General features: G+C 41.8%; 1 protein-coding gene across 4 annotated transcripts; it reads left to right on the top strand.

Moving 5' to 3' along the window:
* The first annotated feature begins 85 nt into the window (after positions 1–85).
* On the top strand, positions 86–20,731 carry mahj (LisH and WD40 domain-containing protein mahjong). 4 transcript variants are annotated; one of them, XM_065235699.1, is made up of 7 exons: positions 86–684; positions 746–2,416; positions 2,467–2,966; positions 3,030–4,129; positions 4,279–4,569; positions 4,634–5,279; positions 20,001–20,731. In XM_065235699.1, the coding sequence occupies exons 1-7, from the start codon at positions 566–568 to the stop codon at positions 20,174–20,176; spliced, it is 4,503 nt and encodes a 1,500-aa protein (XP_065091771.1). In that variant the 5' UTR covers positions 86–565; the 3' UTR covers positions 20,177–20,731. The 4 variants fall into 4 exon arrangements, with proteins under 4 accessions (XP_065091771.1, XP_065091772.1, XP_065091769.1 ...); XM_065235700.1 differs by having other exon boundaries at positions 2,476–2,966; XM_065235697.1 differs by having other exon boundaries at positions 87–684; positions 19,902–20,731.
* The last annotated feature ends 4,191 nt before the right edge of the window (positions 20,732–24,922 follow it).

Below are 24,922 nucleotides of genomic sequence, written 5' to 3' on the forward strand. Positions count from 1 at the left end.
TCCAAAATCGATGAATTCACGTACCGTCAGGTTCATTCCTGTTCCGTCCGTCCCGACGCAAAACGTTCGTGGTGCACGTCTGTCTGATGAAGTGAAAGCACAGAGTTTCCAATCATTTTTAGCGAGCGTGCGTTTCGAACATTCGCGGATTTCGCGTGCGAAATATCCTGCAAATCGGTCCAAATACTCGGTAAAAATACTGCGATTCGAAAGCTTACGCGACGGGGCTGCGATTGTGCCAGCAGATTCCTTCCGGACGGTGTTGATTGTGACAAAAACGGCATTGGAAAATAGTGCTGCGGACGGGAGTAGTTCCATTATTTCCATCAGTCGAGTCGAGGAGGTACGAAATCCACGACGAAAAAGCAAACCGAGTCGAGGTAGGATTCGGAGTTGAGGTTAGGGAAGTGTGTTCATTTTGCTTCGTGTTCGTCGAGTGCACAACAGCTGGCTTCGGTTCGCTTTCGTGCGTGTGGTTGTTGTGTCAAAGCGGGGTGGCCGTCGGTGGTAAATATTTTGCTCCGTTGATAAGCGATAGGTTTCCGTGTGCACTGCTGAGTGGAAAATGGCATCACCACCTGATCAGGTGGAAATTTTACGCGGTCGGGATTTATCGCGAATTTTCCAACTATGGGAAGAACGGCACAGCATTCCCGGGTACGATCCGGAGCCGATTGTTACGAGGTAAGGATTATTGAGGGATAATCATTATTATGGTGTTGTAAAAATGTGTTCCATTTCACAGGTTAGCGGAGATCTTCGAAGAGGAAACCGAGGTTTACATGCGTAAGGATCCAGACCCATTCGATGAGCGGCATCCGTCGCGAACCGATCCAAATAGTGAACTGGGTCGTATGTTGAAAACACTCTTCCGGAAGGATCACTTTATGACTCGATTGGTCAACGATTATCTACGGGATAACTTCTTTACCCGGCAAAATGTGCAACAATGTTCGCAACCGTTGAATATTGCAGCATGTCGGTTGATTTTGGTGATTATGCCAGGTTTGGAGACGTCGGCAGTGTTTCAAGCGGAATTCGATCACCTGATTACGAGGCTGTACGGATGGGCGGAATCTAGTCCAGAACCGCTGCAAAGCTATGCCACTGGGTTGTTGGGTGCGGCAATGGAAGTACAGGAAATTGCCGTTAGCTTTCGAGAGCAGAACATTCGCCTCTTGCCGATCATGCTGAGACGGCTGCACGTGCTTCAGCTGGCTCATAGAAATCGTGATCGGTTGGCGGAGGCCGGTGAGGGAATGTCTAGCACTGCATTTCAACGAATGTTTCAGGGGGAGGCAGCTATGATTTCCCAGAAGAATTCTTTCGAAGGTCAGAATGATTCGGTAGTAGTAGACGGGGAAGTGGGTGATGGAAGTCCGGAGAGGCCTTTCGCTGATTTGGGGCCACCGAGCACGAGCGAGATCCCTCCGAATGGGGTTTCTTCGGTATCGAATTTAAACACTCTCTTTCAGAACGAAAACAGCCAGCACACGCAGGATGGTCAGAGTCGACAGGCGCATCGGAACATGATTCCCATCCATCCGGCTACGATTGCCACTAGCCAGATGTTGATTCTGCGTTATCTCACGCCGATGGGAGAGTATCAGGAATTTTTGCCGCACGTTTTCGAACACAATGCCATGAGTTTGATTTTCCGTTACATCGAAACTCTGGACTCCAAGGATACGTGCTTGGCGTTTGAGGCATTGAAATACCTGGCATCTCTGCTGTGTCACAAGAAGTTCTCGCTGGAGTTCATCGCTAACGGAGGTCTGGAACGTTTGCTGAAAGTCCCTCGACCAAGTCTGGCAGCTACTGGAGTGTCCATTGCCTTCTACTACCTGGCGTACTGCGAAGATGCAATGGAAAGGATCTGTTTGATGCCTCAGAAGATCATCACGGAACTGGTGACCTACGCGCTGTGGCTTCTGGGATGCACACACGATTCCGGACGATGTCATGCAACGATGTTCTTCGGTCTAAGTTGCCAATTTAAAACCATGATGGATGAGTTCGATAAACAAGATGGGCTCCGTAAGCTATACAACGTTATTGCGGTGCTACCGATCTTGATGCCAGCCGATGAGTACCACCTAAACGACGACGAAGAGTGTGCAGCACGGCAGGTGGTCCGTCACGTTTGTGTCGCATTGAAAAAATACTTTGAAAACCATCTGTACTACAAGTACAATCAGGTCACGCGGCAGCAATGTCCCTCGGGGACGTTGGCCCAGCCAGTTTTCAAATCGGTGAAGAATTCGTCGGAGGTAATTAGCGAACAGATACGTACACTGCAGGAGCTGCTACCGATGAAGGCTCGATGGTCAGCGGTGGACGAGTTTCTGGATCTCGGAGGAATCAATTTGCTGCTGCGAATCATCGCCCTGGCCTACGAGTGGAACTACAGTGGACGGTGAGTATCATGTTTCAAATGCTAGACAAAGCCCACTTATCACTTATTAGTTTTTGCAGTGGTGAGACGGTGCGAACTGCTTTGGATGTGCTGAACGTGTGCTGCGTGATTCCACGGGTACATGCGGTGTTTTGCGAGCGGATTGAATTTCCCGACGAAGGTTCCGCCGCGGGTATCAACATCGTGCTGGGTGCAGCGGAAGGTGAAATTGTAGCAGATGCGGAAGTACAGAAATCTGCGCTGGCCGTCCTGGTGCATACGGTTTGCGCTCCGCTGCATCGCCCCAGTGGATCGCTGGCACGCTTCGGATCGGCAAAGAAACGGATGCCGAACAAGAACTCCGAAGAACTGTTGCAAAAGGTGTGGGAAAGTGTTCGTTCGAACAATGGCATCATCGTGCTGCTTTCGTTGATGTGCGTCAAGACGCCGATCACCGATGCGGACTGTATTCGGGGGATGGCCTGCCGGGCGTTGGCAGGTCTGGCGAGGTCCGAAACCGTGCAACAGATCATCGGAAAGCTTCCGTTGTTCGTCAACGGGCAATTGCAAAGTGAGTAGGATGGAACTGGTTTTGTTAAGTCTGGCAGTGTACAAACATTTTCCTCTCCCGCAGGTTTAATGCGTGATCCGATCCTCCAGGAGAAACGAGCCGAGCACGTTCAGTTCCAAAAGTACGCCTTGGAATTGCTGGAACGCGTCTCGGGCAAGGCGAAATCGGCCAACAATCAACTGGATACATCACTGGCCGACATTCACAAGGCGAATGTGGTAGCCCAGACGAAGATTCAATTCAACGAGCAGCAACTGCTGGAGCTTATCCACCAACATCTGGTCGTACGCGGTCTAACGGAAACGGCTGCCACGCTAGTGCGGGAAGGTGGCATTACCGTTCCTAATGCTCTCCTGCAGCAGCACCAGCAGGTTGCTAGCATAAGTAGAAATTTGCACCACTCACCCTTTGCTTTCCGGTCACCCAATGCGACGATCATTCAGCGTTCACGGATACGAAGTAAGACGACTGATGGTACTACATTCAATCACTCAATCGCTCAAACTAATCTTCAAGCAGCATTGGCCGCAGCTAGCATAGATGGTTTAGCCCCACCTAATGGCGGTGAACAAACGAAGGAAGATACGGCAGGTGGTGCCGGTCATAGTTCCGGCCATGAATCCCCACCAGTGGATCCGTTCACACCCATTAAGCTGATTAAAAAGTCCACTGCGGGTAGTGTCAGTGCGGGAGTTGCTGCTGCTGGCAGCACTTCACACGGAGGCGTCCAGGGAACTCCCTTTTCGTCATCATCCAGCAGTCATCAACGTACGCTCCAGAAGCAACTTTCGGCCACGACCGACACGGCCTCGTTCCTAGTCCCGGCTTCGACGTCTTCCAAAACAGCCACCACAGAAGTACCCGGTAATTCCATCTCGCTGGACACGATCATTACCGAGTATCTCACCAATCAGCATGCTCTGTGTAAACACCCGATGTCGACGTGTCCGCAGTTCGATCTGTTCGCACCGCACAAGTGTCCGGATCCGCGGCCCAACAGGGCCTCCGGAATGAGTATAAACTTTGCGACTAGGTTTTTCAAACGGCATGCCGGCTACTCCTCGCGCCGCTTCGACCGGAGGTTGGTTCACTCGAACTTTTCCGCCTCGCGGGTGCTGCGACCGCAGGATTCGGAGTTCTTCTTTACGTGTTGTGATTTTACGGTAAGTTGCACCATGGTAGAATGTTTCCTTAAAATATTTCAGACAGGATTTCACCGGATGCCCCTTCATTTTACTGCCAGATGCCATTATCAATGTAAAAAATCAAATCTTACCGATCGGTTCAATTCCTTCCGATTTCCACGTTTCAGCCCTGCGCCACTAAACTGATAACCGGTTCGCACAGCGGTGAGGTCAAAATATTCAACCTGAGCGATAGCAACGAAGAGTTCAGCTACTCTTGCCACGAGTCGTACGTCAATTCCATCATCTGCAGCAAGGACGGCCAGTTGCTGTTGACTTCGTGCGCGTGGCGATCGCCAATGTCGGCGCTGTGGAACATCGAAAACAGTCGCTTTACACAGAAGCTCACCTGGGAAGAGGAAGAGTACGTGGAATTCCCGAACTTAAAACAGGACAAGGTTCTGGCAACCACCGGAGAGGTAAGTTCGGAGCGTGCTTCCGAAGGGCTGGTTCAATTCTAACCGTTTTTGTTTATCCCTGCAGACTGCCACCATCTACGATATCAACACGGGTCAGAAAGTCCTCTCGCTGGTACCGAGTATCTACAACCAGTACACTAAAAATCGTGCCACATTCTGCCCATCGGATGAGCTGATCCTTTCGGATGGAGTGCTGTGGGACGTCTCGTCCGGCAAGGAGATTCACAAGTTCGACAAGCTAAACCAAACCATCTCCGGTGTGTTCCATCCGAATGGGTTGGAAATCGTTTCCAACACCGAAGTGTGGGACCTACGGACATTCCACCTGTTGCGAACGGTCCCAGCACTGGATCAGTGCCACGTGAAATTTTCCACGCAGAATGTGATATACGGTATCTGTCCGGAGGTGGAGACGGAACCGAGCGCCGACAATGTGTGCTTCGAGTCTAGCTTTAGGGTATTGGATGCGTACGATTACAGTAGCATTTCCACGGTGGACGTCAAGCGGAACATCTACGATTTGGCCATCAACCAGTACGGTTGTCAGATTGCGATCGTAGAAAATCAGGGCGGCTACAATTCGGTACAGGAATCCGTGGTGCGCATCTACAGCGTAGGACGGAAGAAGAACACCGAAGACGACGCCGAGGAGGAGGAAGAAGAGATGGAGAATTCCGAAGATAACTCGATGTCGGAAACGGAATCCGTCGGTAAGTAGTCGTAATCGATCATTCATGAATGAATGAGGTTGAGCGTGAGGTTGTGCATGTGTATGTGGAATATGTAGGGGTTTGTGGGGACACCGCGAGTAGTCTGTTGACGGTGCGGCGGGTAGTTCGGTGGTAAGCAAATATGACAAAACGTGTTCTTCTCTTCGTAGGTCGGTTCTTTCAAAATTTCCTGGGCGGATATTTAAGATCTCCTCCCTTATTACTTGAACACTATTGATTGTTGTTATGGCGGATATCGTAGGGAAGAAGGAAGAAAGATAATAAATTATCTTTATAGTTTGCATGATTCGGTTGCTTTGTGTTATTTGAATCAAAATTTAATTCGAAGACGTATATTTTGGAAGATAAATAGGTACCCATATTATCGGTGTATGAATGAAAAATATGGCTCGGACGAAAACGAGAATATGGAGGAAAGACTCACGGGCTATCGACTGGTTTAACAAAAGGAATTTCCAACAATTTTCACGTGAATTGTTTTAGTGACCCACAAGGACTGCTAAACATGCCAATAGCGAATTCGTTTATTATTCAGATCCAACCTGGATCAGGTATCAAGATTGGGTCTGCTTATTTTCTGATAACCGTCAGTTTGATCATTTGTTTTTAAATTGAAGCGATCCTTAAAATTCGACGCAGCGCACGGTAGGGATTTCTGAAACCAAAAGGATTAACATTCTCTAACTTAAACTGCCGCTAATATCGTTATAGGAAACACATGTTTCCTGTAAGAAAAAAGGTGTAAGGAATCGATGCCGGGTGGTTTTATTTTTGGACAGACCATGATGGTTGCCCCGTATTTATCTGAACATCGGTGAACATATCCAAAGTTTGCATAATTTTCCTGAAGTTTGCTCAACTTCTCTAAAGCTCGTTGAAAGTCCATGAGGATCGCTGAACTTCACTGAAGAATGCTGAACTTATTTAAAATCCTCTGAATTTTCCTAAAGTTTGCTCTTTTCGGGAGATCTTAGAATTTTCCAAACGTTTGTTGATCGTTTCTGAAGTTCTAAGAGTTCTATGTTCTCTTCAGAGAAGATCTGCAAACTTTAGGAAAATTGTGATAACTTCAGAGAAAATCACGAAACTCCAAAAAATTAGTACTTTGGAGAAGAGCAGAAATCTTCAGAGAAAATCAGCAAACTTCAGGAAAATTCTGAGAAGATGAGAAAATTTCAGGAATACTTCGGAGAATTTCAGTAAACTTCGAAAGTTTTCTGATAACTCAAAGAAAATCTGTGAACTTAAGAAATATTCCGAGAACTTTAGAAAGGATCAGCAGATTTCAGGAAAAATCTAAGAACTTCCGAGGCGATCAGGATCTCCCAGAAAAATTTGAGAACTTCAGAGAAGATCAGAAAACTTCAGGAATATTCTGAGAAAATGAGCGAACTTCAGAGAAAATGAGCACTTCAGGCAAATTCTGAAAACTTTAGAAAGATTAGCAAATCTTCAGAAAAGATCAACAAACTTCAGGAAAATTCTGAGAACTTCAGAGAAATTCAGCAAATTACAAAAGATCAAAAAACTTAACGAAAATTCTGAGAAAATTAGACAAAATCAGCAAACTTCAGGAACATTTTGAGAACTTCTGAAAACAGCGAACTTCAGAGAAGATCAGCATATTTCACGAAAATTCTTAAAACTTCGAGGAAGGGGCTTCCCTTAGCTCAGTCGTTAAAGGCGCACCAACACCTACAAAGCTAGACCATGCTGGAGGTGACTGGGTTCAATTCCCGGTCCGGTCTAGGAATTTTTCGAGTTGGACAATTTCTCGACTTCCCAGGGCATAGAGTACGATTGGACTTGCCACACAATCATATCAATGCAAAAATGGTACAGGCATCGAAAGCTCTCAATTAATAACTGTGGAAGTGCATCTAGAACATTAAGTTGAGAGCACGCAATAAGCTAATATGCGATATGCAATAAGCTTGAAATGCGAAAAAGAAGAAGAAGAAGAAGAAGAAGAAGAAGAAGAAGAAGAAGAAGAAGGAGGAAGATAAAAAACATGAAAATTCTGATAACTTCAGAGAAAATCAGCGAACTTCAGGAAAATTATCACAACTTCAGAGAAAATCAAATCATCAATCAGCGAACTTCAGGAAAATGAGCTTATGACAACTTAAGAAATATCTCCAATTTCACGTAAATTCTTCGAACTTCAAAGAAGATCATCAAACTTCACGAATATTCTGAGAACTTCTGAGAAAATCAGCAAACTTTCGGAAAAATCTGAGAACTTCTGAGAAAATCAGCGAACTTAAGAAATATTCTGAGAACTTTTGAAAGGATCAGTAAATTTCAGGAAAATTCTAAGAAATTTCTAGAAAAAATGTAGATCAGAAAACTTTAGGAATATTCTGATAGCTAAGAGAAGGATCAGCAAATTTCACAAAAATTCTGAAAACTTCGAATAAGATCAACAAACTTTACGTAAATTCTGAGAACTTCAGAGAAAATCATAAATACTTCAGGAAATTTCGGTGAACTTCAGAAATTTTCTGATAACTTCAGAGGAAATCAACGAACTTAAGAAATATTCTGAGAACTTAAGAAAGAATCAGAAAATTTCAGGAAAATTTCAGGAAAATTTAAAGAACTACAGAGAAGATCAACAAGATTCAGGAAAACTTTAAAAACTTAAGAGAAATCAGCAAATTTCACGAAAGTTTCTTAAAACTTCAAAGAAGATTAACAAACTTCAGGAAAATTCTGAGAATTCTAGAGAAAATCTGCAAACTTCAGAACATTCTGAGAACTTCTGAGAAAATCAGCTAACTTAAGAAATATTCCGAGATCAGCAAATTTCAGGAAAATTCTTAGAATTTCAGTGAAGATCAGCAACAGTCTTCGGTATTGAACATACAACGTAGTGTTCGAGATGAACGTGTTTTCGCTGTGTTGCTGCTTTTCATGTTTGCACTCACACATAATCTTTTGAACCTTATGTTCGAACATGTATCACACATGGGCGCGTCCTATGTTTGTACATGATGTTTGAACATAGTGTTTTCAACGTCTCAAACAACAAAAGTGCAGCATTCACTAAAGAAAAAGTAGTTAAGTAAAGCGATGATCAAGTGTAATGTCAATGCGAATGAGCGATCTTTTCCTACTTTCCAATTTACAGTATTTTTCATCATACTCCCAGTGCCTGTAAATAACAAATCTCACACAACACGAGAAAAGGGCCCATCATTGTTGATCGATTCTCTTCATCGATTTTCTCTTTCGCGAATAACCCGACTGCAAATGAATTTCCAATTGAGTGTGTTGTTTCACGCGCAAGCTAACATTATCATCTGTCGAACTATGCTGTGAGCTTAGCGAGAAATTCGTTTATGTTGCTGTAGTAAACCAAAAAGATCGATGAAGAGAATTGATCAACGCGGATAGGCCCTTTTCAAATGTTACGCGAGAAATAATAGATAAAGCTAAAGACTTAGGCTCTGAACCATTTGGTGGATTATTTTAACTTTTGGTTAAAATTTGACAGATGGAAAGTTATCGATTAACCCTGCTATCCAAGCGTGGTTATTTCTGACAGACAAGAAGTTAAATTTTGACGACCGTGGCTCGAAAACCGGTCGATCGACAGCACGGGGATTTTCGAACATAAGAAATAACTTTCGAAATGTCACTTTTAACTACGAGTTAAATTTAACTCGGCAAATGGTTCACAGCCTTAGTGCGATTGTGTCAGTGATATGTTTTAATCAGGAAAGTATTCTACCATAGTCCATTCTACGCGCACGAGAATTGATAGTCCGAAAGTGAGGATAACAATAACAAACCATCATGTTTGGCTGTAGCGAAAGTGAGGATAACAAACTTTGTACTTGAACATGGTGTGCGTGTTATAAACGTCGGAAAGGTCCATGGAAGAAGATTTCCAGATGAAAACATTGACATATACGCCTATCTCTAACACGACACAAGAGGAGGAAAGATTACCGTGTTAGCACCAAATTCCACACGGTGTCTACTTCTGCGCATCAAATTATTTTTGTTTATGTTTCAACAATATTTTTTGAATTGTTACCACTTTAAATATTACTTCCCGTGCATTAGAGCTGTAAGTAAATGGAATTTTGAAAATATCTCATAATATGTTGATACTTTCTTAACACTTGAGTTCACAATCATTATGAACAACGAAGAAAATGGTCCGGCACGGTAATCCGTCCAATAAAAGCAATCCGAAGAAAACAAACATCGTGTTCAAACACCGTGTTTGCATATATGAAAAAGAACACGTGGTTTCAACAAAACGTTCATGCGTGTGTATTGAACAGCATGTTTGAAATAAACATAACAACACAAGGAAGAGTGTGTACGTGTTCAACAAAAACGTTATGTTTTTACATCGGGTGCGAATGTGCGCGTGTTTCTCGGAAGACTGATCAGCAAACTTCTGGAAAAATCTAAGAATTTTAGAGAAGATCAGAAAACTTCAGGATAATTCTAGAAACTTCAGAGAGGTTCATCAAACTTCAGGGAAATTCTGAGAACCTTAGAGAAAATCAGCAAATTTGAAGAAAATTCTGAGAACTTCTGAGAAAATCAGCTAACTTAAGAAATATTTCGAGAACTTTAGAAACGATCAGCATATTTCAGGAAAATTCCAAGAACTTCAGAGAAGATCAGCAAACTTCTGGAAAAATCTGACAACTTAAGAGAAGAACAGTAAGCTTCAGGAATATTTTAATAACTTCAGTGAGCTTCAGGATAATTCTTAGAACTTCAGAGAAAATCAGCAAACTTCAGGAACATTATGAGAGCTTAAAAGAAGATCAGATAACTTCAGGAACATTCTGATAACTTCTGAGAAAATCAGCGAACTACAGGAAAAGTCTGAGAACTTCACAGAGATCAGTAAGTTTCACGAAAATTCTAAGAACTTCAAAGAAGATCAACAAACTTCAACTAATTCTGAGAACTTCAGAGAAAATTAGCGAACTTAAGAAAATTCTGAGAACCTTAGAAAGCATCAGAAAATTTCATGAAAATTTAAAGAACTTCAGAGAAGTTCAACATGATTCACGAACATTTTGAGAACCTCAGAGAAAATCAGCGAACTTCAGGAAAATTCTGAGAACTTAAGAGAAATCAGCAAATATCACGAAAATTTCTTAGAACTTAGAAGATTAATAAACTTCAAGAAAATTCTGAGAATTTTAGAGAAAATCTGCAAAATTCAGCAAATTCTGAGAACTTCTGAGAAAATCAGCTAACTTAAGAAATATTCCGAGATTATTAGAGAGGATCAGCAAACTTCTGGAAAATCTAAGAACTTTAGAGAAAATCGGTAAACTTCACGAATATTCTAAGAACTTCAGAGCAAATCAGCAAACTTCAGGAAAATTCTGAGATCGTTAGAGAAGATCAGAAAACTTCAGAAATATTGTGATAACTTCTGAGAAAATCAGTAAACTTCAGGAAAATTCTAGAAACTTCAGGAAAATTTTGAGAACTTCACAGCAACTCAGCAAATTCTGAGAACTTTAGAGAAAATCAGCAAATTTCAGAAAATTCTGAGAACTTCTGAGAAAATAAGCTAATTTAAGAAAGATTCCGAGATCTTTAGAAAAGATCAGTAAATTACAGAAAAAATCTAAGAACTTCAGAGAAAAATCTAGGATCTGTAGAGAAGGTCGGCAAACTTCACGAATATTCTGGTAACAGGGCCACGATTATCGTTTGCAGACGATCTGAAAGTTTTTCTGCGCATCCGCTCACTCGCCGACTGACGTTCTCTCTAAAATCAGAATTTTTTTTACTAGTTCGTTTATTTACTAGGCTCAGTCGTGTGTGACACTTTGCGGACCCAAAATCAGTAATGTTTGAATTTACATTTTAAATAGCAGTAGTTCTAGGTTAGTATTGGGTACCAATTACTCGTGGCGGGCTCGAGGTTTATGGGTAACAATTTCGATTGGAAGGAGCTAGGTAACATCAGACAAACAAAGGAATTCGTAGATCGCTTGCATATAGGGAAGATCACTTGTTCCCAATACATCTCTTACTTCACGGAAGGGTTGTCTACCTCGGGCCACTAGGGTATCCAATAGTCGTGCTCTGGAGGCGTCATTACCCGGGCAATACCAAACTGCGTGATCGATGTCATCATAACCGGTTCTGCACCTACATATATTGCTGTCAACGAGGTTTATTCTATAGAGATGTGCGTCTAGCGAGTAGTGGTTGGACATAAGTCTTGACATCACTCGAATGAATCCCGACTTACATCCAGACCTTTGAACCACGCTCTCGATGAAACATTTGGAATAATGGAATGTAACCACCGCCCAAGAGAATTACTTGTCCAATCGTTTTGCCAACTTAAAAGAGAACTCTGACGTACTAATGGGAAAAATTCATCATGTGAAATTCTTCTATCATACATCTCGCCTAGTTGTGCGCCCACCTTTGCGAGAGAGTCTGCCTTCTCATTGCCTGGGATTGAGCAATGTGAGGGGACCCATACAAACGTAATCATATATGATCTTTCGACCAGTAAACTCATCTGCTCCCTTACCTTTGAAAGGAAATAAGATGAGTGCCTACCTTGTTTCATCGACCGAATAGCCTCAATCGAACTGAGACTATCCGAGGAGATGAAGTAATGGTCTATGGGCATATCGGTACTGGTGTAGTCTAAACCGACTGGTGGTCAACCCAGCTAAGTGTACAATCATTACTTTCTCACGCAAGAAACAACCGACTATCTTCAACTACAAACTACTAGGCACGACTATCGAACGGGTGCATTGCGTGAAAGACTTAGGCGTTTTTCTAGACTCAAAGCTGACATACTTACACCATACATCGTATGTCGTCGACAAAGCGTCCAGAATGCTTGGCTTTGTCCTCAAGATTACTAAGAACTTCACAGACATTTACTGCTTGAAATCGCTCTATTGCTCTCTCGTACGATCTACGTTGGAATACTGCTCTGCAGTCTGGAGTCCGAACTACAATAATGGGGCTGAGCGAATTGAATCTGTGCAACGAAGTTTTCTTCGCTTCGCGCTCCGTAAGCTGCCTTGGAGATACCACTTCGTCTTCCAAGCTACGAGAATCGCGGCCAATTCTAAATAACGCTGGAATTAGGGCGTAACAGCTTTTGTAAACAATGACTTCTATCGATGATTTCTAGGAATTAAAGGCACGCCCACGCAAAGCAACATAACCATAGGATAGGGAAAGTCTTTCCCTATCCGATGAGGATGTTGGTTTGCGTGGGTGAACCTTGTATTTCTAGAAACCATCAAGATGTTGTAAATAAGCTGTTAGGCCCTAATTTCAGCTCTATCCAGAATTGGCCGCGATTCTCGTAGCTTGGAAGACGAAGTGGGTATCTCCAAGGCAGCTTACGGAGCGCGAAGCGAAGAAAACGTCGTTGCACAGATTCAATTCGCTCGACCCCATTATTGTAGTTCGGTCTCCAGAGTAGTATTCCAACGTACATCGAACATGGGCGATTTCAAGAAGTAAATGTCTGTGAAGTTCTTAGTATTCTTGAAGACAAAGCCGAGAGTTCTGGACGCTCTGTCGATGAAATACGATATATGGTGTATGTCAGTTTTGCGTCCAAAAAAAAAAAACACCTAAGTCTTTCACGCAATGCACCATTGAACGGGTGCCGTAGTTGAAGATAATCGGTTGTTTCTTGCGTGAGAAATTAACACTGATCTGGGTTGACTACCGGTCGGTTTAGACTACACCAGTCAGCAAAGATGTCAATCTGATTTTGGAGAGAACGACAATCGGCGTGTGAGCGGATGCGCAGAAAAACTTTCAGATCATCTGCAAACGATAATCGTGGCCCTGTGATAACATGGTGAACGTCGTCGAAGTAAAGAAGAAATACTAAAGGTCCCAGATGGCTACCCTGAGGTATACCGGACTTTGCGCAGAAGCTTGCCTATCAAGCTTAGCGATCGCAATTTCGTGGTTCAGCTTATAAAAGGCTGCCGTAAGATCTGTGTCGATAGATAACGTCCGTTTGGGTCTGAGCAATCAAACTGTGATGAAGACGTTAGGCACAGCAGGTTCGGTTTGGTTATGAATCCGTGTTGATCTATACTTAGATATTGCTTGCAATGCGCATTTAGGGACTCTTATGACAACCAATTCAAAAAGTTTTGATGCAGCACTCAGCTTCCCTTTTATGGACAGGAAACATATCCGCAGTCTTCCAGCAAGACGCAAAGATGCCGCTGGAAAGAGAGAGCTGGAATATGCGACGCAGTGGATCTAAAAGACAAGTGATGTTCTTTTCAAGAATAATCGACGGAACACCATCGGGTCCAGCCTGAGCTGAAGTCTCGCAACACGAGAAAAGCGCCAATCATTGTTGATCGATTCTCTTCATCGATTTTCTCTTTCGCGAATAACCCGGCTGCAAATGAATTTCCTATTGAGTATGTTGTTTCAGGCGCAAGCTAACATCATCGTCTGTCGAACTGTGCTGCGAGCTTAGCGAGAAATTCGTTTATGTTGTCGTGGTAAATCAAAGAGAAAGTTGATGAAGAGAATCGATCAATGAGGATAGGTCCTTTTCAAATATTACGCGAGAAGCCTTAAGTTTAGATGCTGCTCTAGAAATCGTATATGTAGTGGCTTCGACAACGCTGAGCGTTTGGTTGACCAAAGGAACAAGAATAGTACTGTACGAAAATTTACTTCGATATCATCTCAGAATTCAATGAGAATTATTCTCAGATTGTCCATGAAATTCTGCTCAAAATGCCCTAGAGAGGATCTCTTTGTGTTTTCTTGGAATTCTCTTGAAATTCTTCTTACAATTCCATTGAAAATTCCTTCCACTCTCTCAGAGTTTCAAAAAAAAAAAAAAAAATTCTAGACTACTCAGAGTTTCTGTGGAAATATGCTTAAAAGTGCCTGCCAAACTCTCCCGGAAATTCATTGAAATGCCCGTAATTTTTTTAGGAATTCTCTTGAAACTATCTTCAAACTAGCTTGAAATTCTGCAAATAATTGTTTGAGCTACACACTTAATAAAAATTATGTAAATTTAGGTGCTCTGAGACTGACATATACGAGCTTGAATTTTGACTTGAAATCCAGCTTAAGTCAAACGTACTTTTCGTCGAGTAACGAACTTTTCAATGTCGAAGCATGACCTGTCCGTCTAATCCTTTATGCCAAAGATGGATGCCGTCACGTGTAAAATTAGTTATTTATAAGTGTGTATATTAAGAATTAGATTCCCTTTGAACTATTATCAATATTCCCTATCAGTGTCGTAAGAATTTCTCTTCGATTTGTTGGGAGGAGCTATACCTTGGAGCGTCAAACGACAGCCTAGTGTGGCTCTATCATTATCTTCGTTAAAAACTTCGCATTTCTTGGCGAAGAAAATAGCCCTTAGTCCTTTCTTGCAGATGTTGCTAATGAACAACAAATTCGTAGCCAGATCTTCACGATCGCCTTAGCAAACGACTTAATGGACCGATAATTGGTCGTTTCGGTTGAATGCACCAAATTTTCTTGCTTCTTGAAATTTACTTCGTACCTTTTTACCAAATGATTGAGCTATTCCACAAATGGTTTGGATGATATCCTGAACACGTCGTTAAGTAAAATAACCATACAAATTTGAAGAGGGGTTGTCGTGTGGAAACTGAATCGAAGTACCATTCTTCTTCCTCGTCGCTTCCCACTGCCAACATTGCACATATGACCTTATCTTTCATCTTAATAGCTTCTAAGGACAATTTACGGCATAGTGACCAGGCTTCTTACAGTTTGAACAGCAACCGTTCTTCTTATCACTTTGTTGAATGCCTCGATTTTTGCTGCGTGCACAGCCCACCTACCAATCCGCAATTGTTTAATGGCCACTTCAAATCTTGAAGTATCGTCGCCTTCACTAAATCTGCCGTTAACTCGATCCCCGAAGCATGCCATCCCATGATCATACTCCGGTAAACTTTTTAACAGCAATGATGCAAGCCACTGGTCATTTACCTCAAATTTAGCTCAGATTTCGTCGACGTAATCTTCAACGGAACCAATTTCCTTCAACTTCACCGACGTTAATTTGTCCAGTAATCCGCACCGATGAATCAAAACCATTGTCCTGGAATACCTTCTGGAGCTTTTCCCTTGCATCTTGTGCAGTTTCAACGTTCCTTACCAAACTGTAATTAGTCTTCTCTATGCTCACTGACCGCTGGATCAACTGCTTGACCTTCTGCATGCTTTACTGCACTACCTATAATCGCATATCAGTTTGGCATCTACTTTCATATTACGTGATAAAATTTCGTACTTTGATAGTGAAAAATGTGAAAACATCATCAAGTCAGTTTGTCCCATCAAGTAACTTACCTTACCAATCAGGCTAAGGTCTTGTTGTCCTCTGCTGTCCGAAGAAGTCGTCTCCACTCTACTCGATCCATGGCCACACTTCGCCAGCTTCGTAGTCTGCGAAGGGTCCGCAGGTCGCCTTCTACTTGGTCGATCCACCTTGCCCGCTGCGCGCCACTTCTTCTTGTTCCTGTTGGGTCGCTTTCTAGAACCATTTTCACTGGGTCTTCGTGCGGCATTCTTACGACGTGTCCAGCCCACCGTAGTCGCTCAATTTTTGCAATGTGGACGATGGATGGTATCGTGCAATTCGTGGTTCATTCGCCTCCTCCATGTTCCGTCATCCAACTGCACTCCAACGTAGATGGTATGCAACACCTTCCGTTCGAAAACACCAAGGGCGCGTTGGTCCTCCACGAGCATAGTCCAGGTTTCGTGGCCGTAGAGGACCACCGGTCTAATCAGCGTCTTGTAGACAGTCAACTTCGTGCGGCGGCGAATTTTATTCGACCGGAGCGTCCTCCGGAGTCCAAAGTAGGCACGATTCCCTGCCATAATGCGTCTGAATTTCTCTGCTGGTATCATTTTCGGCGGTCACCACAGGCAAAACACACGAACTCATCGACAACCCCTTTTTCTTCACCGACAATCTGAACTCGGGGTGGGAGGCTAACATTGTCTTCCCTAGAACCTCTTCCTTTCATGTATTTTGTCTTTGATGCGTTGATGGCAAGTCCAATCCGCCTAGCTTCTGCCTTCAGTCTGATGTACGTTTCCACCATCGTCACAAAGTTCCGTGCCGTAATGTCAATGTCATCGGCGAAGCCAAGAAGCTGGATGGACTTCCTGAAGATCGTGCCACTCGTGTCTATCTCAGCTCTTCTGATCACACCTTCTAACGCGATGTTGAATAGCAGACACGAAAGTCCTTCGAGATTCAAAGGGACTCGAGAGTGTCCCCGATACTCGAACAACGCACATCACTTGATCCATCGTCGCCTTGACCAATCGCGTCAGTTTATCCGGAAATCCGTACTCGTGCATGATCTGCAATAGCTGATCTCGATCGATTGTGTCGTATGCGGATTTGAAATCGATGAACAAATGATGTGCACGTTGTATTCGCGGCATTTCTACAGAACCTGCCGAATCGCAGAATGATCCGTGGTAGCGCGGGCACCCATGAATCCCGCCTGGTATAGAATTTGGGAGAATACCTTGTAGGCGGCGCTCCGCAGTGTGATCGCGCGGTAGTTGCAGCAATCCAACTTGTCGCCCTTTTTGTAGATAGGGCATACGACACCTTCCATCCACTCCTCCGGTAATATCTAACTGATATGGCAGTGCACACCAGGTACCTTCGCGTATTAAAGATGATTTAAAGTTCTGACGTGCTCGTAACGTCTCCGCAGTCGAAAGATTCAAAGGGTTTTCAAAGGCACGTACAATTCCAACAACCCACACGTCATCATCGCCATTCGGTCCGCTTCTACTGCCGTTTCCATGGACTGTATCTCTCGGGATCACGATTTCTCGATGAGCTTGAATAACTTGATCTTCTTGATTCAGTTGGCCAGTTCTCTACCTATAACCACTTGTGAGTGAACTAAAAGACGTTTTGGTAGCAGTCTGAACAAGTAATGAACATTAATTTCAGTTTGTTTATATTAGTAAACAACGGTCAAAGCTGGGGTGGGATGTGCTGTCAAATCAGCCTACTGATCATTCTTGTATGAAATTGGTTCCAAACGTTAAGAAACCCTATAGGTTTCTTATGGCTTGTTTACGTTTGGAACCAGTTATGCGAGGTAGGTGACGATTGTTGGTATTTGACAACCACCCCGAGCAAAGTTTGAGATCAAATTGAAATCTAAATTTGATGTTGTGATTTCGCTGATAATGATTACTCAGGTTGCTGTCGTTTTGGTCGTTTCAACGGTTAAAATATCAAAATTGAGAGCAAACAAATCTTCCTGTGACATCACATTGAAAACTATTTCTGCTATCAGTGAGAGCAAAATGAAAACTAAATTTGATATCCATTTTACTGCCTATAATCGCATATCAGTCCCATATGGATTTTCGTCAATTTTGAGATAACAACGCTATCCACTATCAATTGGCATCTGCTTTCATATTACGTGATAACACTATGGACTTTGATCATGAAAAATGTGAAAACAACATCAGGTCAGTTTGTCCCATCAAGCAAAATAATCGCATATCAGTCCCATCCTGAAATTCAATCGCTCAAAGATCTGCTTTTTGAATAGCCATATTTTTCGCTGATATAACAATACATGCAAGCTTCATTGCAACAGATTTTAACTTGAAAAAATTATCAATTAATTTACTATTATTTATCAAGTAGGGGTAAGAGGGGCATAGTGAACAGGTGGGGCATAGTGAGCATCCCGTGCACCAGCTTGGACTTCCGGCCGTTCGGAACAAATTTATTGGTGGTAGGATCAATATCATAATGATATTGAACCTACTACCAGTTGATTTGTTTCATGCAGCTGGAGATCCAGAGCCAAATTGCAGGATGCTCACTATGCCCCTCCTCCCCCTATTTGCATGGAAATTGCACTTCGTAACTTCGACTGCCATTTTCTCAATGCCCACTTTTTTTCCATTTGGGACTGCTATGGGATAATAGGCAGTTTACCTGTTGGTAACAAAACAAGTATTCAATTTGATGTTATGCTAAGGCAATGAAAACAAACCCACACAACAACAATATTTTTGAAGAGCAAATGTACAGCAAAATGAAAACAAAATTAGGTATCAAATTTGTCAATTGCGTAAACTGACATCAAATTATGATTTCAGTTTGATGTTGATATCAAAACTTGATTTCAACTTGCTGTCATTTTGATGCTGGACTTTGCTCGGGCTCCCCCTTGGGTCAAACAGACCGCTCAAAGGTCACTGTGAAACCGAACTTTTTATCAGTGCGAACCTCAACCTGAGCCAGGTTATAAAAACATACGTTAGTCAGAAAACAAGCATGCCCAATCTTGATACCGATCCAAGTTGGAACTGAATAATAAACGAATTCGCTATATCTTTAATAAATTCAGCTTCCTTACAATTCTCTTGAAATACTTCTCAAAATTACCTTAAATTTCCATTCCAATTCCATTGAAATTGAATATGGGTATTTTTGAAACAATGACTTCGTGTAGAAACCGAAAACCGGAGTCCAGGCCATTTTGGAATCCAAGATGGCGACCTCCTGTTTGTGAAAAACTGTCGAATACCCTACAATATGGCTATTTTCGAAACGGGAACGTCGTGTAGAGGATGGAAATCGATTATTGACACCTTTTTGGATCAAGATGGCTACTTTCGGTTTGTAAAAAACTATCCCATAAAAAATCTAAGGAATTATTTTAAACGCAGAATTCTACTTTGGTGCAAAATGCGCAATACAGATTATCGAAAATAAACGTTTTTTAAAACTAGTCTTGACGTTTTTCGATTTCAGCAGTTGATTTTAAGGTGTTTCGCTGTGAGATCCTTATTCTAGTAATCACTTCGAAACTTCAAGTGCACAACTATCAGCTTCCAGGACACGTACCACAATGAAACTGTTACTCCACGTTCGCTGCACTGCAACATACACAAAGTAGCAATTTCAGGTGAATGAAGCACTATTTTCTGAGATTTGTGTAATTGAAAATTCGAAGTGGTAGTGCATTTACAGCCTTCGTGGCGGTCATTTGTGGACTCTACAAGGAATCACCCTAATGATGCCCAAAAATCATGGATTGCTTAGTTTTTTAAAGGATTTAGAAGCTTTAGAGATCACTTTGGTTTAGGATATTTTTGGCATTTTAAAAGCCGTTTTGGTTTTTCTAGTATTGTTTCTTATTTTTGCGTTATGTTTCATTAGGTATTATTTGGAATTTTTTTGGTCCTCAGATTTTTTTTGGGGCTATTTTGGCGTTTTTAAGATACTTCGACGTTTGAAGGCGGGTTAAAGGTGCTGAATTGCATGGTTAATATAAGTCTAAGTAAAAATAGCATAGACGTTTCCCGGTTAATTGCATTTAATCCTTATGTGCGTGAGGATTCACCGCATTATTCAAATGGGAGGTACCCCGTCACGCACATAACGATTAAAATGTAGTTCGTCATTAATGGTATGTAGAAGGAAGCGTGCGTGCGAATGAACGTGAACTGCTTAAAATGCGTATGCTTGGGCTTGCTTTCGTTATCGGTGCACAAAATTCCCCCTCATTCTGCCTATTCCAGTATTCCACGGCGCTCGCGGAGAAAACGGTGGTCAGCGTCGTCGGCGGAGACGGGGAATGCGTATCAATGTACTCGATGATGATGATATTTTCCAACCAGGTTCTTCTTCGTCCAGTGAGGACGATGACGATGAGGACATGGATGACAACGACGACGACGGCGATGGGGATGAAGACGGCGACGGCGAGGAGGACGGTGGGGCAAACAATAACGACGACGAGGACGCGTCTTCGTGGAGCACGACCTCCGATCTGGAGGATTTCCTGTTGATGTAGACTGGATTAGGGCTAACATGCGATTCTAAATTGAATCCAGAAGAGCAGTTAGGTGGTCCCTCATCGTCGATGTGATTCCCATGCAACTGAAACGTGAGTCGTCTCCACGTACCTACCTTCAAACTGCTACTACTACTAGGTACTTGCGTTCACTTGGGTGGTATGTCATTGTGTAAATAAATGTCTAGTAGGATATAGGCCGGATCACATTGTTTTGTTACGATCTAAAAGCTTTAAGTTTGAACGACAAAAATACTGCTGCTAGTTCAGCACAGCACAGGAAACAGTCGAAATCCGTATTTATAACTGTCAAAAGAAATCGAAGCTAAAAACTGTAGACACTTTGTTCGTACTGTATGTTTTTTGCTCGCATTATTTTTTACTCTGTTTCTGACATTCTATTTTTGCTCCATTTTCTACTTACAACACGCTACTGATTGGGCTTTTTTCCGTGAGCAATGATAACAGTCATATTCTTATGTAACGGCGTTGAAAATTCTATTTGTAAATTTATATTAGTTTTTATTTGAATAAATTAATTGTATAATATTAGAAGCCAGGCGTTAAATTAATGATAACATAGTCCGAAATCAATCCGAAACATTTGGTCCCCATCTAACGAATATTATGTAATATTATTTGAATGTTGAAAAGGTGACATCAGTGCCGAATTACCCGCGTCATTTTTGATAAAGTTAGCCAGTTAGATCTCCGCAATTCGAGTTACAACACACAATCTATTGAAATACCTACATTAAAAATCCCAATAGTCTGAAAACGGTCTGGTTCCGTGTGTTTCCATAATTTGAAGTGGACTTGACTTAATGGTATGTGGATTTTCACAGGTAAGTACCAAACAGGTGAGGACGAGTGTGATGGCCTAAACGACCGATGGATCTTGTTCAGTAACTGAGTGGATTTATGTTGTCTCTTTTTCTCTAGTGGAGGTATAGAGATTAGTGACGCTTAACGCACGCTCGGAAACAATCGCCTATTATCGACGATATGTGCTTGTACCGCAAGCAAGCACGTAGGGTGGGAAATGGATTCGACACTCAAATGTCATTAGCCAAATACATCAGACAATATAGGTCCACCGTTGTATAATTGGCAATGCACCCGTGTACTGAATGGGAATTGTGGGTTCGAATTCCACCGGTGCCCTTAGATTTTTTCGCAAATTTTCTCACACACACGTCTTTTACCGATGATAAGTGCTTACCTCTCAGTATGTTCAAACTTTCTTATAAACAATTAAACTGACTGCACAGTCGTTAAGCCGTAAATCAATATATATATATATGTATATTATGTGGTATTTTCTAGGATGGCTAGGCTAGGCTTGTAGATGAAGAGACGGGTGCTCACACTCGATGATGATGATACGTGAGCAAGTATGCGTGACCACGCAACGGTGATGCCCAAATTGGTTTGCAAATTACCAATCGCACGGATTAATCTTTCCGAAATCACAGTTTTTACTAAAAAAAAACTCACTTTTCGAACAATTTACCGGGAACTATGCCAGGAGTCACTTAGTGAGAAAAAAACTGATAATTTATATCCAGTGAATACCGAGAAAACTTTCAAAACAACGGAGCGCGAAACAAGTCGACCGAACTTCTTGCTAGGACGCAGTGAGATGAACCCAAACAAATAATGAAATGAAAACATTGTTGATGAATTTACTGACTTATTCATCAAAAAATAAAATAATAATGCTGAAAAACTCAGCAAAAAACTATGTAAACAAATAAATTACTAAAAAAGACAGCACTAACAGACTAACACGGTAATTTTTAACAGTTCAGAGATTCTGCGATTTACGGAGTTTTCAGTAAAAGCAAAAACTACTGGGTTGATAACTGAAAACTCAGCTGTTTAAAAACCCAGTAAAATTCCACCGACTTCGGTAATCTAAACTCTGTGTGTGAACTGCCAAAAATTACCGTGTTAGTCAGTACTAGTATTGCTGTCTTTTTCAGTAATTTATTTGTTTACATAGTTTTTTGCTGAGTTTTTCAGCATTATTATTTTATTTTTTTGATAAATAAGTCAGTAAATTCATCAACAATGTTTTCATTTCATTATTTGTTTGGGTTCATACAATTAAAAAAATTCGAATTTATAGCGATTTGTATTTGGGGACGGAGTTTAGTGGCGGATTAGCAGTAATGCTGTTTTAACTAGTCTAGGTTGAGCGGTCAGAGCTTCCCGGTGGTTTAGCCGGGTGGTGGCTCTTTCGATGTGCCGGATTGCGTGCCTAAGTCTGGAGCTTTATAATAGGAAATTTTAGTGAAATTTCTTTCTTCGAACTAACTTGAACATCTGAAAGTCAATGCAGGAGTGCAGAAACTGATAAATTGCGTGGTAGCTTATGCACTCTTGTGTTGACTTCCAGATGTTTCACTGATTTTCACAATGGTTTCCTGTTTTCACGAGAAGATTTCCGACGTCAAGTGCGTTAGGTTGAATGGAGGAGGATGACATAAGAAATTTGCTTTACTGTCAGTATCAGCAATGTTGGAATTTCGTTTGATGACTGCTCCAGTAAAACATAACGAATACAAAAAACTCGGTACTCTATTTTACTGAGTTTTAGTCATTATCCGTAAAGCTGTTATTTTACGATAAGTTCAGTTCTTACTCTTACCGTATTCATTAGTTTGTCGCAAGAGCTACTGATCGTCAGTTGTTTTATTGAGAATAGCTGTATGTTCGGTAATTTTTGTGATTTACAGTTCGAAAACTGTAAAAAAAAATCACCGAACAGGGAAGCCGTGATTAAGTGTGTACATACATACAGGAGCACGTTGACAACATTCCAAGCGATATAGCGGAGTTAAGGTGCAAATCAGATTGGATTTAACCTTTGTAAGTATAAGTATGCATTAATGATTTGAACGTATGCATTGGTTTTGGTACAGGAATACTAATACATATAGTATATTAGTGTTTATCTTTTTTAAGGGGGAAGTATTGTAATTTTGCAGTTTTAAGTTTAACTGTAAGATTTTCTAAAAAATTCATGGCACGTGTAAAGTTCAGATTCAAATAAATTCATATATGTAAGGGGTCATGTACTTATTACGTAAGGGTTTATCGAGGGAATTGAGTTCAGGGTGGTCTGGAAATCTAACTCATGATCATCCACAAAGCAAACGTGTAGCCAACTACGCCACGGGACCCTCCTCTGTGTACTTATATTTAGGAATTGTTAGAGAAAAAAGGGTTGAAGCGCGACGACTGGCCGCTGTGGAAGAAGGCAATCGAAGCCGAACTGTCATCTCTGGAGAACAGTACCTGGACTTTGATCGAGCTAACTATTGGGAGACGACCGGTAGGCAATAAATGGGTGTTCACTATCAAGCGTGATGGCAAAGGTAAGATCGATAGATGGGCCCATGCATTAATTATGTCACGCAAAATCGAGCAAAAAATTACCCCCTCCCCCCCTATCGTGATGTTTTTCCTATACCTAATGCATTGCTTGTCACAAAATCTTAGACCCCCTCTCCCCCCTTAGAGCGTGACATAATATATGCATCAACCCAAAGCCCGACTTGTTGCCTAGGGTTTCACACAAACGAAAGGTTTCGACTATTCGGAAACATATTCCCCTGTGGCGAAGATGACGACATTGCGAATTTTGCTGGCACTGGCAAACCAGCGAGACCTACACGTGCATCAAATGGATGTGAAGACTGCGTTTCTCAACAACTCTTGTTTTCGATGTCTACCTTTTTGAGCAAGCAATTCACATCGTATTGAAATGCAAAACACTTTAAATCCATCTGTTTTCAACAGTAGTGTGATTCATTGGGCCTCCCTTAGCTCAGTCGGTAAAGGCGCAGCTACAAAGCTAGACCATGCTGGAGGTGGCTGAGTTTAATTCCCGGTCCGGTCTAGGAATTTTTCGGGTTGGAAAATTTCTCGACTTCCCTTGGCATAGAAGTATGATTGGACTTGCCACACAATTATACCAATGCAAAAATGGTACAGGCATCGAAAGCTCTCAATTTATAACTGTGGAAGTGCATCTAGAACACTAAGTTGAGAGCACGCAATAAACTAATATGCGGTATGCAATAAGCTTGAAATGCGAAGAAGAAGAAGAAGTGATTCAATGTGCAATACACTTGAATAGATAGTGAAAGATTTTCAACATTTCAAAGTTTGAAACACTAGAAATTAACGTGTTCAACATATTGAACCAAGGCGAGGGGGACGACTCTATCTACGATGCAGGAAATATTCACCCCTATTATGTATTTCGTTTCGAATGAAATTCTCATACAAAAAAATATTTTTTTGTATGAGAATTTCGTTCGAAACGAAATACAGAATAGGGGTGATTGTGTTTTGCTGTGGCTAGCTGCGCGTACGCTGAGTAGATAGAAAGAAGATTTATCGCGATCTTGAAGATTTGCTGCAAAAAGATGATGCGCGATGCAAGTAGATGCGAGAAATGAAAGAAGATTTTTCAAAGATTTATTGGCTAGTGTGAGATTTTTTGAGCATCAAGAATTGAGATTTAGATGTGTCGCCCCCCTCGAACCAACGTGAAGTACACTTAAAGTAAATGTGATTGTGCATTTAAAAAATCAAGTGTTTAAACACTTCGATCAAACGTTTGGAATTTTTTGAGTGTATGCGAGAAAAGGTGAGAAAAATCTAAGATGAGACAATACGGGGGCAAAAACGAACCACTTTTCTGTCAAACGCGAACCAGCTCGTGATTGGCCG

Source organism: Ochlerotatus camptorhynchus, unplaced genomic scaffold (genome assembly GCF_037179485.1).
Source record: "Ochlerotatus camptorhynchus isolate MF236.1 unplaced genomic scaffold, CSIRO-AGI_Acam_v1.1 ptg000503l, whole genome shotgun sequence".
Classification (NCBI taxonomy): domain Eukaryota; kingdom Metazoa; phylum Arthropoda; class Insecta; order Diptera; family Culicidae; genus Ochlerotatus; species Ochlerotatus camptorhynchus.

Bases quoted from the DNA above. Each gene is read 5' to 3' on its own strand.
- mahj (XM_065235697.1), top strand. From the start codon at position 566: ATGGCATCACCACCTGATCAGGTGGAAATTTTACGCGGTCGGGATTTA. The intron at 685-745 runs GTAAGGATTATT...TCCATTTCACAG, and splicing joins CCGGAGCCGATTGTTACGAG to GTTAGCGGAGATCTTCGAAG. The intron at 4,130-4,278 runs GTAAGTTGCACC...TCCACGTTTCAG, and splicing joins TTACGTGTTGTGATTTTACG to CCCTGCGCCACTAAACTGAT.